At 38.3% G+C, this 16,134-nt stretch overlaps 1 protein-coding gene across 1 annotated transcript; it reads left to right on the top strand.

The window, feature by feature from the left end:
* Window positions 1-328: 328 nt before the first annotated feature.
* On the top strand, window positions 329-8,635 carry LOC146460094 (uncharacterized). The gene is made up of 2 exons (XM_085088403.1): window positions 329-392; window positions 5,629-8,635. Exon 2 carries the CDS (start codon window positions 5,637-5,639, stop codon window positions 6,756-6,758), a length of 1,122 nt encoding a protein of 373 aa, XP_084944529.1. The 5' UTR covers window positions 329-392; window positions 5,629-5,636; the 3' UTR covers window positions 6,759-8,635.
* The last annotated feature ends 7,499 nt before the right edge of the window (window positions 8,636-16,134 follow it).

Here is a 16,134-nt window from a genome sequence, read left to right as displayed (position 1 = left end):
ATAAGGACTCTATAACTCGCGGTCTCGAGTTAGTCTGCCTGTATTGTGGACGGTTAATAGCTCACAATGTTTTCATGGCAACTGTACCCAGCTCAACTGCAAGTATAAAAAAGAATCCTTCTCAATTAATCTTGCACCATGTTAATTTCGGGCCCCCAGAAGTATGTGGTTCTGCAAAATAACGTTCACTAACACCTGTAAAACGCCAGAAAACACCAGAAAAACTAATACCAGAAAACTGTGTTCGTTCCAATGCATATAAATCCACAAGTCCAGTTCGAGGTTTATCTAATGCTGAGTAACCGCCCCTCCTTAACTCCTTCGATGATTCGAGCACGTTGTGGTTTGTCAGGTTTGTGATCGAGTAAGCGGCAGGATTGCTTTTATTGAAGGTAAGATAAACTTTTCACTGATTTTAACACAACTTATAGGTCGTTGAGTAATGTTATTACTCAATAGAGACCAGCGTAACGTGATTTTACCATACAAATGAAGGTTTTGAGGTTGTTTGTGTCACTGAACTGACCGCCATGTTTTATAATTTGCCAGTACGTCTTGAACATTCTGCTAGAATACGGTGTTCATGTTGGACAGTTGCATCCAATGTTGATAGAATTGAGTTTTGAACCATTCGCAGCCTGTAAGCCTCAAATACCAGGCGGCTAAACTGCACTTTTAACTGCTTACAAGAGACCACTAAAACATCAAAAGATCTTGAGGCAGTTATGAACTCAGAACTTCAGAAAGTAATTAACTATTGCAATCTCAATCAGTTGTCTATTAACATGAAGAAAACAAACTTTATGATAATAACATCTCCACAGAAGCCAACTATACACAATATCAACATTTTAAACATTGATCGCAAAACTAGTGTCAAAATTAGTATCTAAATTGAACTATTTAGCCATTTATTTAGATGAGCTCAACTGGAAACTCAAATAGCACATGTATAAGGCAAACTGACTAAATACCTTGGAATCCTCTACCAACTACAGAATTACCTGAATTTAAAGATGTTAAAACAACTGTATCATGCACTTATTTACCCTTATCTTAATTACGGTGCAATGTGTTGGGGCAACACTTATCAGAATATTTAAATAAGATCAATACTAAACAAAATAGATGCATGCCCAGTATTTTTTTTTTGGAAACTAACAAGGACGCTCTTTCCCATATTACCAAATCCTTGAAATTTTAAAATTTTTAAATGTTGTTAGATTCAAAATCTGCTCACTGGCATTTAAATATGTAACAATCCATCAACTGCTCCAGCAATCTTCCATAATTTTTTTAAAGCTTTCAACAACTGTCCTGAGTCCTATAACACCAGAAATACTGCCAAGCTTAATTTCCACCGACCACAAGTTAGAACTACCATAGGCAAATTTACTTTTAAGTACTCTGCTTCTGTCATATGGGAAACTGGTCTTTGTTGTCGCTGCTGTTGTTGCTGCTGATGATGTGTTGTTCTTTTCCTTTCTTTTTGTTTTTGTTTGTTGTTGTTGTTGGTAGTTTGTTTGTATGTTTTTTTTGTTTTTGTTTTTCTTTTATTAAGTTTGTCCTGTTTAAATTTCTTGCTTGGTTCAGTATATCTCTAACAATTACCTTAATTTATATACATGTAATTCTCTCTTGTACCTTAATCCTAGGCTCTACAAACATTTCCTATATTTTCTACTATATCCCAATAAAGCTCAGTGTCATTTCTTTGTTTACTTAAAAGTAGGTGGTGGTCAACTAGAAAGCCTTTGCTACTTTGACCACCACACACATTTTATAATCTTTACTGTAATTATGTTATTTTGTAATCATCTGTTGTAACTACTATACTTTTCTTTCTATGTTAATTTTATGTAAATAGTGTGAAATAAATGGACCTGAACCTAAACCACCGAAAATACCTTATCAGGGTTTTGGAAGCGGGCTTACCTCAAACCACGAATTATGGAATCCCAAATACAAAAAAAAAAAAAAAAAAATGAAAATTCATCGACATGAAAATTTCATCGAAGGTAACTGATTAAAGTCACTTGGGAAACAGTTTTTATAGCTCTTGAAAACTTATAATATCAGTCAGGCCCAGTGAAATTTTCAAAAGTTTGCCTAAGATTTCAATAATTTGCTGCAGTTATGCCTATGGCGTTAGTTAATTGTAAGGCAGTCCCTTTAAAGCGTAAAACTTTTTAACACAGCACAATGACACCTATCTATGTATTTTAAAATCAAATACACGGAATTCGTAATTCGTAAACCTAGAAAGCAAACTGATGCACATAGGATGTTAGTGAACCAACCTTAAACGTTGGCGAAGTGACTTAAGACATAAGCGAAACAACTTGTAGGCAAAACGACCGGTTTTCCGGAATAACAGGGTTTGTATGAAAATCTGTTGTCAACTAATTTTCATAAAACTTCGCTTCTGAACAATTCATTGTTTTTACACTTTTATTTCAAGACCTATTTGCCTACCCATCAAGATGGCTTCCAAATCCGTGATAAGGTCTGTAGACATAAACTTTAAAAATAAGAAGTTTATTGTAAGCTCAATATAATTATTTGGTCATTAGTAATTAATCATAACCACTCGTTGTTTAAATTCACCACAAAGCACATCAACAAGAAACTCAATTCCATGCCTTTCAACCCACTTCTAAGCCAAATGGTTCACTTGATGCAAGGATAGCTAAATGCCGTTGGTTGCAGGTCATTTAGAGGTTGAGTAAAAGCCGATGATATAGACCCTGGTCAAATGGCACATCATAGTCGATGGTATTTGATGATAGTCAAAACTGTCATCCACTGTTATGACTATCATGTGCGTGATCAACTATCATCGACTATCATGAATAATTTAACAAGCTGAATTGAATGATAGTTGAGGATAGCTGATGGTAGTGCATAATAGTTGGTGGGAAAACAGGTGTCTCGAAAACGAAGACTTCTAAAACAAAGACCCTAAGACGCTAAGACCCTAAGACCCTAAGACCCCGAAAACTCGAAAACGAAGACCCCAAAATATCGAAGTATAAGTACAAAAAAATAAAATAGCAAAAAATACAAGTGAAATTTAATTCCTTCCTGTGGTCCTACCATGGTTATCCGCCATCTTGAGCTGAGCAGCCGCGTTTCTTGGAATACTCACTGGAAGTGTGTTTCCCGCTAGTTGCGCTGCTGGGTTTTTATTTAATAACCAACTAGCAAAAGAAACGAGTGTTAAATCCTTCCTTCTCGGAACTACAACCACGCAATGGTGAGAGCAAAAGAAATGAAGCCAAGGCTTTTTACTATAAAAATTGCTGTAATGATTTCGAAGTTCTTCAATCCCGAGTGTCGATTCCTATTTTTAACAAAATTCATCAGACTCCCTGTAAAGTAGGCCTTATCACGGTTTTCGACGCCATTTTGACGAGTAGGCAAACAGGCTTGAAATAACAGCGTTTGTATGGAAATCCGATGTCAAATAATTTTCATAAAACATCGCTTCTGAAATATTCATGAATTGGAAACTTTTGGTACTAAAAAAAGAATTTTAGGGAAAAAAATGGAGGGATGTAAGCTGTGCCAGAAAGTGTCCAGTTGTGTTTTGAACTTTCCATACATTTCCCTGTATTTTTTCCCGGGAACTATGGCTTAGTAGCAGTTCACGGCTGGTTTGCTATAGAGATAAATGTATGGATGTACTCGGGATTGAAGAACCTCAAAATCATTACAGCAACTTTCATAATAGAAAGCTTAGGCTTCATTTCTTTTGCTCTCACGATCGCGTGGTTTTAATTCCCAGGAGGAGGGATTTAACACTCGTTTCTTTGTAGTTGGTAATTAAATAAAAACCCAGCAGCGCAACTGAGACGTTCGCAAACGCACTTCCGGTCCAGTGGAGCGGGAAACACACTTCCGGTCAGTATTCCAAGAAACGCGGTTGCTCAGCTCAAGATGGCGGATAACCATGGTATGACCACAGGAAGGAATTAAATTTCACTTGAGGTATAAATTAATGTATTTTATGTTATTTTATTTTTTTGTACTTACACTTGGAAATTTCGGGGGTCTTAGTTTTCGAGTTTTCGGGGTCTTAAGGTCTTAGATTCTTAGGGTCTTCGTTTTAGAGGTCTTCGTTTTCGAGACACCTGTGGGAAAACGAGCAAACAAGTTTTTACCATCATTGAGTATCATGCACCATTTGACCAGGCTTTTGGTCATGGCAAAAAGGAAAACTACCAAACGAGATTTGGAAAAAAAAATTCACAGCCTAAGATCCTTCGGTTGAACAAGATATTGACAACACATAACCATGTAGCTTGCATGTTAAGGCACCCCCCTCACCTACACATGCACACACTCACTGGGTTGTCCTTGTCCTTGTTTTAATAATGATAATTAATAATAATAATAAATTAATAATGCTTTAGAAATACACAGGCAAGTAAAAACTAACGATATAGTGTTTCGTCAATGCCATGACGCCATTCTCAAGGAATGAATAATACAAGTGAGTGAGTTCAACAGAGTAAGGTCTTACTCTGTTGAACTTGCTTGTATTTATTCATTCCTTGAGAATGGCGTCATGATGTAGCTGAAACGTCACAACATTATATCGTTAGTTTTTCCTTGCCAGTGTAATAAAAATAATAATAATAATAATAATAATAATAATAATAATAATAATAATAATAATGCACTGCTGCAAAATAATCATAAATTATAATGTTCTTTATACAGGGTAACCACCTCAGTTACACAACTGCTATCAATAGGGGCCCTGTGAAAATAGTAAATGAAATAATAAGAACATAAGGCTAAAAAATAGAAACATATGAAAAATAAAACTGACAAATATGGTAGTTTCTAACAACAGTAGAGTATTTAAAATGCTAAAAATTGCTAAAAAATTATGAGTTAAAAATAACTGCACCTTTATAATACAAAGTATGCGTAGAAATTTCTTACTCACTACCAATATTTAAAAAGGGTTGTTGCTTAATCTAGTATGATAAAAATTGATGTCACAGCATCTGATTTTAAAATGGGCCTTAAATAAATCAGGAGCATGCTCTTTAAGACAGTTATTTTTAAGCCTTTTAATTCAGTTATTCTTGTCTACATTTTTGGTCTTATTAACTAGACTCAAAAATGTTTTTGTTTGTTTCTTGTACTGCTCTTTTCCTTAGTGGAGCAAAAACAAATTGACTCCACTAACAAAACAGGCTGAATTCTCAAGGGGCATTACTTCCACTTTATCCCCATCTACAGGAACCCCAGTTATGGTCAAGATGTCGTACAGGGAGTTTCAAATGACTGTAACTTGAGGTACAACTTTGAGTACCCACACGTAACAATTCAACAACTGCCTCTACCACAAAAAAACCTAATGCTCCCCATCAAACTGCCAATTTCACACCCTACCAAATCTTTGCATTTTACAGTTTTCAAGTGTCTTGTTCAAACTGAATGACAACTAAGATTGCCATGGCACTTTTCAGTTTTGTATATTCTATGAAATCATCAATAATTTATTTATTTTTTTTGCCGCATCAAAAATAGATCTTGCTTTAAAAGATGTATGCTTATTAGATTGAATTATACTGGGAAAGCTAATTTTATTTTGTTTTATGGATAAAACAGGAAAGAACATGATGTCGAGATTGTTAATGGACAAAAGAAGACACCTAAACAAGTGTAAAGGGAAACTGTGTGGCAAATGTTCTGACTGTGTGGAAGGTCTCAGGAACGATGAAAGGGCTCACACAGGGAAGAGGAGTTATGAATGCAAGCAGTGTGGCATGTTTTTTAGTCAAGCAGGAGATCTAAGGAAACATGGAAGAGTCCATACTGGAGAGAAGCCTTATGAATGCAAACAGTGTGGCAAGTGTTTTAGTGTAGCAGGGAACCTAAGAATGCATGAAAGAGTCCACACTGGAGAGAAGCCTTATGAATGCAAACAGTGTGGCAAGTGTTTTAGTCAAGCAGGAAGCCTAAGAATGCATGAAAGAGTCCATACTGGAGAGAAGCCTTATGAATGCAAACAGTGTGGCAAGTTGTTTAGTCGAGAAGGAACGCTTAGGATACATCAACGAGTTCATACTGGAGAGAGGCCTTATCAATGCAAAAAGTGTGGCAAGTGTTTTAGTGTGGCAGGGAACCTTAGAGTGCATGAAAGAGTCCACACTGGGGAGAAGCCTTATGAATGCAAACACTGTGGCAAGTTGTTTAGTCGAGAAGGAACGCTTAGGATACATGAACGAGTTCATACTGGAGAGAGGCCTTATGAATGCAAACAGTGTGGCAAGTTGTTTAGTCGAGAAGGAACGCTTAGGATACATGAACGAGTTCATACTGGAGAGAAGCCTTATGAATGCAAACAGTGTAGCAAGTGTTTTAGTGTAGCAGGGAACCTAAGAATGCATGAAAGAGTCCACACTGGAGAGAAGCCTTATGAATGCAAACAGTGTGGCAAGTGTTTTAGTCAACCAAACAACCTAAGGAAACATGAAAGAGTCCATACTGGAGAGAAGCCTTATAAATGCAAACAGTGTGGCAAGTGTTTTAGCCGCTTTAAAAGTTTAAGAAATCATGGTAAGTCTCACAAGGGCGCTTCTGATTGTATTAAAATAAACGTTACAACAGAAACGTGCTCTTTGCAGGTACAACAGACAGGGCATGTCGAAAAACACATTTGTTGGATTTGTCAAGAGGAGCTTTGTGGTGAGACTTCACTTATTGAACATTATGAAAATCATATGATCAGTGAATAACTTTGACCTCTTTTATGTCAGTGAGTTTACAGGAATATTTCTATAAATCAAAATAGCTGGTTTACCATATTTCAAATAAGTCATGATTTAAAGACGATAAAAAAAACCTCCAGCTGCAGAAGTGCAGTTGAACCCAGCTGTATGGGCATCCACTCCAATATAGTCACTTTATTAGTAACAACATTTTTTTGTCCCAAATTCATACATTTTTCTCAAAAAAAAAAAAACTAGGTGTCTGCAGTAACAGGGTTTGACTGTAAGGTTTAATTGTTAATAGAAACTATGATAACAGTGACGGCAATATGCAATACAGTGACTGAAAACCGTCTGTGATATCGTGGTGTCCATGTTAAATTTGTGTCTGTCTGGGTTGATAGCTTAATAATAATTTTTGGCTACAGAGTCCTTTCAACAATTATGGTTGAAAGGACTGTAGCCAAAAATCATGATTCTCTCCAAATAGATTCGACAATGAGCAATTCCTGATTTGAAGGAATGCAAAAGAAAAGGGAAAAAATTTCAAATATCCTCTAAAATGGCCCACCGATGACTAGATCAGTGTTTATGTTTTTAATGAAAAAGAGTTGATGCTTTTTGTTTACTTAGATATTTGTAGTGCTGTGTCATTTGTAACAAAGCCGTCCACAGTTCTTTATGCACTATTTTAATTCCTCGCGAAGCGAGGTTAATAAATTTGTCGGGCCGAGCCGGCCCGAGCGGAGCTAAGCCGCGCGAATTCGAGCGAAAAATATATTTATATACTTCGTTGAAGGTGTCCGCACTGTTGCCTAGCAATAGTGAAAAACAAAGTATGAATGACGTCAGAGTGTCTGGCGTCCTCTGGAGCAAAATTTGCATACATCGGGAAAGCTTGCGTGCCGGGTCAAATTTCAACTGCAATGTTCATCAATATTCACTGGATACAGAACTATCTCTCCAGAATCTCTTTCCTTTCTTCTAGAAATCTTTTTTTTGTGAAAGATTACATTGAAGAAATAACACGTTTTGTGGCCGCGGTAAAATAATTTTCCGTGGGAAATAAATTCATCGAACACGTCAGCGCTTCACGCACGTTGTTCATTTCGTCGCGTCAGAAATAGATTTTCAACCGCAAACTAGCCTGTGGAACCTCGAAAAGACCATGCTCATAAAAATAGTTGCTATGTTCAGAAACCTTTTAATCTCCTCATTTGATGCTACAATACGAGTAAAGAGGGCTTTCCACCCAGCCCCAGCTTCGCGAGGTTTTGCGAGTGACGTATTTGTAGGGCCTCTATGCAGAGCAGTTTTTATCTTGTACAAAAACTGAAGGAGTTACCCTATTGAAATAAAGGTTACTTCTCTTTTTATCATGTTCTAGTCTTGTTTACAGTATCTACTTAAAGACTGTATAATGTATGAAATCCAGTTCTTGTTGGTATTGCTTAAGTTGTTCATTCTGTTTACACTTTTAGACCTAATGTTAACTTGGATTCTCCGAATACAGTCAACTCCTTTTATTGCTGACACACTCGTGAGTGTGAGTTAGTGTTTTAATAGCAAGGCAGAGTCCGTAATATCGGGAAGTTATTTTAGTCAAACGTCTGTAATTCAATTTATTTAAAAAATGATGGTCTCTCTCCAAATAGTTTTGACCTTGAGCAATTTAATTCCTAGGTTTAAGGAAGGCAGAGCAAAAGGGAAAATATTAAAATGCCCTGGCTCTAAAATTGTCCGCCAAATGACTTGATCAGTGTATATATTTTTATTGCTTAAGGGGCAATTGTTGTAATTTATGTAGTTATTTGTAATATGAATGCTGTGTCATTTGTATCAAAGTTTACAGTCTCTATTTCAAAGACTGTACAATGCATTAAATCCATTTCTTGTTGGCATTGCTTTAGTTGTTTATTCTCTTAGTTTACACTTTAAGATCTAATGTTAACTTGGAATTTCCAGATACAGTCAACTCCCTTTCTTTCAGACACCCTTGGTACCGCGAGTTAGTGCGTTGCTCCAATTTCTGTCCCGCTGTGCTTTCGATGTTTAAATTCCGTTCTGTTGATTCAATTTCGGTTCTGATTTCCTAAATTCTATTCTGTTTGCTCAATTTCTATTCTACTGTCTTGAGGAAAGAATTTGATAAAACGTAATAAAAGTGGAAGGTTCTCCATAACAGAATTTGAAACAGGATTTTGGCGGAGATGACCCCTCATACTTCTTATCTGACCCAGATCGACTTTGTTGTTCGCCATTTTGAAAATCAATAACCGCAAGCCACAGCCTCGCTGGCGAACGGCACGTCGCCCGAAGTGCGACCGAGGCACGAAGTGCCAAGGAAAAAACTCTTGGTTTGCGGTATACAGAATCTAACGACAAACACATCCCCTCTGGACCCTGTGCCTTTGTTTTAACAGTTTGCTGATACAAAAGTTCAATGTGTCAGCCCAGGGAACAACTTGCCAGATTTTTTTTTCCAGCCCACTGTACGTGCGTGAATTTCTTTTGGGACGATGGTCTTGTACATGAATTTTTCTCTTACGCATATGCACTTGCAGGATTTTTTTTTCAAAATCACCCACCCCCGCCCCTCAAAGTAAAATGGTTGGCCCCTTAGACCTTCCTAGCAAACTGTTCAAGTCGTTCTTCACTTTTACTTATCGTATCCTCCTAGGACATCCACTACAATGTTCGTTTGTTGGACTCGGATACATATTAGAGACCTTTAGATTCGAGTACGAGTACGACTACGAGTTTCTCCAATTAAACAAAGAGTGCGACGCGTGAACCAGTGTCATTTTGGCGGGAAAACGTGATAGCTGTCGTCATTTTACTACGAGTTTTTGTAAGAATCTAGTAGTGGCGAAAACGAGTCCTAAAAACGTAGGTTATCTCGTTTTTTTGGAAACACTAAAGGGCTTAACTATCATCATTCAAACCAACTGCGTCAAGTTCGTCGTTCGTAAAGAGTGAAATAAAACTTTCTGTGATATATCTGTTCTTAGTACTTCGCTACAATCTTGAAGTCAAATCTCGTAGTCGTACTCGTACTCGTACTAAAATCTAAAGGTCTCTATTATTTCTTTCCATCAGTTCTCTCCTCACCGTTCTGTATTTCTCTGTCTTGCGGGTGTCGGTTTCGCGCCTATTTCTCCAGCTCGGACACGCCATTTCTACAACATTAATCACTTTGTGTCACGCAATCAGTCGACACCATCGCCTGATGAAGACCAGCAGTATAGCGGTCGAAACGTCGCGATCCACATCTTTGTGACTCAATCGTGAGACAAACGATTAACTCATCTATCATTTTAAACCACGATAATATTGTTATATAATATTGTTACACAGTAAGGAGGCCTAAGGACATTTGTATTGCTATAAATAAGCGGATGTCTTAGAAAACAAATAGTTTATTTTAACAGCTTTTACGGCTTGAGATTGGTTGCTTTCGATCCATTTTGGTTCTAATTACCAATTTACAAGATAGGAGTGCCTTTGTTGCTGTTGTATATAAAAACGAGCGTTAGCGAAGGAAACTGACAGGTAGTAAACAAATCAGAGTTCAAAACTGATTGCTGCACATTAATGGGGCCCCCCATCCCTGCCCTCCCCGTGCTATACTAAAAAAATTAAGGGGAACCACGCATTTTTTAAGGGAAAATTAAGCAACAATTGTTCTAAAATGCAGTCAAATACAAAGCTATGTATGGCGTGTTTTTCCTAATTGACACTTAATTATCTCTGAAAAATGCATGGCTACCCCCAATTTTCTTTTTGGATACCAAAAGCACTTGCTAAGTTCTGCTTTCCCCGAAGAGTTTTAAACCGCACAAAAATGTCCCTGTATAAGTATCTCCCACCCATAGGAAACCCATTATCAAACGTCCTACATCATCAGATGCATATGCGTATGGAACGCTGTTGCTTATGAACTTAACCTGTGCGTGAAAGCCCTGAATGATTTTAAACAGGCAATTGTAAAGTATTATAAAACCGCCTTAAGTTATTACGACTGTGAAATCCCCGCACTTTTAAGTCTGTCTGTCTTAAATGTAATAAGTGTCGTAGACTTGTTAAGCCAGTCTCGTGTTGCGTTTAATTTTATAGTTGTGTATTTTAACTATTCTTGTATTTTTTTAAATTTCTGGGCCCGCAGCCCGGAAGGGGGGAGGGGACTCTCATTTGTAAGGGGCGGGGATGCTCGTCGGAAATTTTCAATTAAACCCCTAAAGGAGACCAATTTGGGCATGGCCCAAACTTTTGTGACGCTTTAAAAGAGACCATTTTACATCGTAAAACACAGACAAATAAAAAAATACAGTAACTTTTCAAATTTCTGCAAGGCTGATCGGACTGCGTAGAAAACTTAACACGACAGCGACATGATAGAGACCAAACCGAGAATCAACAGAATGCGACAACCGTGGACAGCTGTTTCGAGCTGGTTGGCTCTCGTCAGCACAAGGCAGGACAATCAACGTGAGTGGAGTTGTCTTTCAAATGTTTGTGGTAGTGATTTCGGATGGGCCCAAATTCAGACATCCGTCCATGTCATAGCGCTTGACTACGAACAATGAACGAAACAACTGAAATATCATGTCGCTATCGCAATAAGTTAAATGAGAAGGGCAAAACTTTTCTTCATAAGTACGTGGCCACAACCTTCAATAGTCTGTTTACTACCAGTCAGTTTCCTTCGCTAACACATACTGACTATGGCTAACAGGCACTCCTATCTTGTGAATCGGAAATAAGAATAAAAATGGATTGAAATCAACCAATCTGAAGCCGTGAAAGCTGTCGAAATAAACTACTTGTTTTCTAAGACATCCGCTCATTTTAGGGACCGTTCATTTTTTATGAGCATGGGGGGGCTGGTGGGATTTAGGGGGGGGCAACAAGAGAAAAAAAATGGCACTAAAGGGGGGGGGGGCTACCAAAAAAAATTGAGTGAAAGAGGGGGGGGGTCACCAGCAATAATTGGCTAGTAGGGGAAATTGAAAGTGGCTCAACACAGAAACAGATGAAGAAATTGAATATTATTTCAATTTTATTTAATACGATTTTCCACTTTTAATTTGTTTTACATACTGAGGTCGAGATCTGCATTTCATATTAACAACAACGGAGGAAATGAAGCATATCTGTTGGAAAAGCAATAATGAATATAAACTGAAGTAGACACCTATGTTTGTACAAGTTCAAATTAATATAAAAACGTAACAGTCTCACTATTGAATCATCCGTGGGGGAGTAGTTTTCTATTAAGTGGTTGTACTCAGAACTATATCAATAGATTGTTTAATGTTCTGTTTAATAGTACTCACTTATATAAAGACTGTTGATTAGTAAATTATTTGAACCCAGGAGTATCAGTGGACTCAGTAGTATGCCTAGTGTGAACATCCAGATTAGTTTTTAATAACAGAACTGTTGTTGGTGACTTCAGTTGACGGTAAATCTGAGCCGTAGGCCATCTTCAGAAAAGCTTGTAACTGTCATTTTTAATAGCAGTACTTTAATATCCAGGCGTGTAGGAGAGGGGGGTTGAAGATCAATAATGGCGGAAGAAAAAGCACAATGAGGAGGTTGAACAACTACATGAGGTGTACCATGCGAGAGAGTAGAATGTCCGCCCTGGTTCTGATGCATATCAAGTATGATATGCCTGTCAATCTTGACGAGATAGTCAATTTGTTTGAAGGCCTACACCCGAGAATGATGCAGTTTACCAGCTTGGTGTATGACTATCAGCACTGATGGAATAGCTATCAGAACTTGACAGGGCGCGGAATGTACATTGAACTTTCTTGTTTAAGTTGAGACAATTATGCCGCAGAAATGATGTATATAGCTTAAAAAGCTGCTGTAAAACAAATTTGTGATTTGCCCAAAATGGGTCTCAAAATGCAGGAAATGAGGTTTCTGGGAACCTAGATTTTTAAAAATTTCCGGGGGAGCATGCCCCCCCCCCCCCCCGCGTCACCCCCCAAAAAAAAACTGATTAGGGAGTTTAAGATGCAACGAGAACATCAAAAAAGAGAAAAAACAACCAGTAGATTTAGTAAGTAAAACAATAACTTTGCACCTGCATCACACTTTTTGGTACATTATGTTGCCGTTTCTTTTACGTGCACTACCATGTGAAGTTTCCTAATTTCACGATTGAAGGAGGACGTAAACAAACGACGACAATTTTTTCTTTCTATTTTAAAATTTGGCTTGAGCTGGACAGTAAGAATCCGACTGTGGGAGAATTTTTTCTCTGGCTCTTGAGAGGACATATTTGTGTGTCTTTCGACAACGCGCGAACACTAAATTGTTATACACTAAGGAGGTCTAAGGACGTTTGTATGCTATAAATGAGCGGATGTCTTAGGAAACAAGTAGTTTATTTCAAAAGCTTTTAGGGCTTAAAAGATTTGTTGATTTCGATCCATTTTTGTTCTTATTTCCGATTCACAAGGTAGGAGTACCTGTGTTGTTGTTGTATATAAAAACAAACTGTTAGCAAAGGAAACTGACAGGTAGTAAACACATTTTTGAAGGGTTGTGAAAAGGTATTTGCAGCGTCAGAGTTCAAGACTGATTGCTGCACATTAATTTGGTTTAATTGTTTACTTTTTGGCAACTTGTTTTGTAACTTCCAAAAATTCTGGGGGGGCTCAAGCCCCCTCTGCCCCTCCCCCTGCTACGGGCCTGGCTCGATTCCAAATTTAAATAGAGAAAGAAAAATTTGTCGTCGCTTGTCTACGTCGTCCTTCAAACGCGAAATTAGGAAACTTCACGTAGTAGTCCACGTTAAAGAAAAGGCAAAAACATGACTTGAGAGTGTCATCCAGGTGCAAAATTATTGTTTTACTTACTAAATCTACCGGGTTTTTTTGATGTTCTCGTCGCATCTTAAACTCCCAAGTCAGTCTGTTCTTGAGTGACAGTGAGGGGGGGGGGGGGGGGGAGGTGGTAGTTTTGTTTCACCATATGGCTAAGCCCCCTCAGTTGTTTTAGCCTTGCTACGGGCCTGAGGGACTGGTCATTTATTAGACAGAGGTGGCGGAGCGTTTTGAAACATGGGGAGGCTCGTCGTACACAATCTGATCTTTTAGCTTTACATTTGACTGGGTTCCCACAGACGCAAGGGGGGGGGGGGGGGGCTGATCCCCCCCTTCCCAAAGTTTCGTTTAGGGGGGCTTCTTGCTTGCCTCAGCTGACTTTTTAGCCAGTCTTCCCTTCTTTCTTTTGTCTTTCTTAAGATCGAGTAATGTCAAATGCTCCAAATAGTCTTTCATGCATCCCTCAGCCACAACAAATTCTCTTGAGAATTTCGAGATACTGGTGGGATCATCCAAGGAGCACTGCCCTGATGTGAATGCTGCTTACAGCAGTACCCTTGGCATGTAATCATCGACAAGCCTGTTGTTTGATGGGGTTTTAGACAAAGGAAGGTAATGATGTCGTTCGTTGTCAGGAAATGGCCTCGCAACATGTTCAATCTTCTCACAGCATTGTTCTCTTCTGCTTCAGAAGTCGCAGAGTGTGCCACTTTCACCATTTTCTTTACAGGCTCCTTTTAAATTTTCAAGGAACATCTCTCCAATGATACAGTCAGGGCTGTCAACCTCACACGTCTTCAAATATGGAGAATATGACTTCCCCAGCCAGCAACAACAAAGCGCCTTACAGAGGCGTCGCATCAAGCCCAAATTCACGGGTTCATTGGCAAGGGGGGGGGGGGGGGGGGGGGAAGGCGTACATTTAATAGTACAACAAACAACGCTAAACATTTCAGATTTTCTTGTCAGAAAGTCAAGTCGACGACAAATAGCAAACTTCGTCAATTATCCGGGGGATTGGAGACATGAATCTGGAGACCAGAAGATGCGGCTCAAAATCTGGAGACTCCCGGGTTATCCGGGAGAGTTGACAGCGCCTGAGGCGTCACATACATGCAATTTCTTGAAAAAGAACTGACGATTTGATGCTTTAGTTGTATAGCACTTTAAGGATATGTTTCGTGGACACATTCTGAAGTTTAAATCAAAGAAGCGTTCAACAAAAAAAAACAAAAAAAAAAAAAAGAGAGAAAGGCACAGAATAGAAAAGCTAGACGAAAAGAAGAAAACATGATTTTGGTTTAATCTCCAAAGTACTGTCTGATGGTGAGATTCCAGTTAAGGAAGTCATTGTGGCTGCTCTAAATATATCCTTGAAGGGGGTTTACCTAAAATCAGGAATCCGGAATCCGAAATCCGGAATAAAAAAAATGAAAATTCGTCGACATGAAAATTTTAACGAAGGTTAAAGTCACTAAGGAAACAGTTTTTATAGCTCTTAACAAATTATAGTACCGGTCAGGAGCCAAAGTGAAATTTTCAAAAGTTTGCCTCAAATTTCAATTGCTTAGGCAGTTGAGCCACTCATTTGGAATAAAGGTTCCCCCACACCTCTTAGACAATGAAAGGGCATAGGTAACTAGAGAAAAGAGTCAATGTTGCGTTTATCACTCTCAACTATTTGCAAGACTCACTGTCTTTACATAATAATATAAAAAGTCTTGAAACAAATCGATATGTCTGGTGGCTTAGATTTCATCTAAAAAAAGTTTCGAATTAAAACCGACCCTGGATAGACAGCGGGCAAAGTTATTTATTCATTTATCAACTCATTCGTCCGTCCGTCCGTTTGTTCGTTCGTTCATTCAGTCCCTTCGTTCTTTCGTTCACTCACTCACTCGCTCGTGGTTCTGTGATGCCTGCCGGAATACATTCGTACGTTTAGTCATGTATGCACGTATTCATTTATGCACCTTTTTACGAAAGAGTGTCGAGCTGCCGCTACAAAGGAAACGTTTTTTGTCGATGGCCTTTATTGAAATAAGTAAGAACTTCAGGAGTCTGTGAACGATTTCCCATAATTTATTTAGTAATCACAATAGCAGGATGTAGATAACAAATTATTTTATATTCCCTAATTCCAGATACCTTGGAAGCCGTAGATCTATTGATTTTCATTTAGAGGTTATAAGTCTAAATATCTTAAGCCCCATTCCCACCCTTATGCCCAAACAATTTTTTCACCCTTAATATACGCTAGTCACAATGTTATGACACGTGAAAAGATAAATTTCCATTGTCACCGTTGTGAATGCGTTAATTTGCCTATTGTACCTGTCAAAACAACACACCAATCGTACACGTCTCTCTCTCTCCTAGCTCTTCCGAAAGAACGAAAATCCTCTACTCACAAGCTAATCAGCATACGGCAAGTTACACAGAAAAGAAAAATAGAAAGAAAAGAAAGTCTTTCCTGATTTACGGATTCCGTGTATTTGATTTTATAAACATAGATAGGTGTCGTTCTGGTGTGTTTTAAAGTGTTACGCATTAAAGGGACT

Source organism: Pavona decussata, unplaced genomic scaffold, assembly GCF_977016875.1.
Source record: "Pavona decussata unplaced genomic scaffold, jaPavDecu1.1 SCAFFOLD_214, whole genome shotgun sequence".
Lineage (NCBI taxonomy): Eukaryota > Metazoa > Cnidaria > Anthozoa > Scleractinia > Agariciidae > Pavona > Pavona decussata.
The sequence above is the reverse complement of the archived record's forward strand: the minus strand, read 5'-3'. Positions and strand labels throughout refer to the sequence as shown.

Coding starts and splice junctions, on each gene's coding strand:
- LOC146460094 (XM_085088403.1), top strand. CDS start 5,637: ATGATGTCGAGATTGTTAATGGACAAAAGAAGACACCTAAACAAGTGT.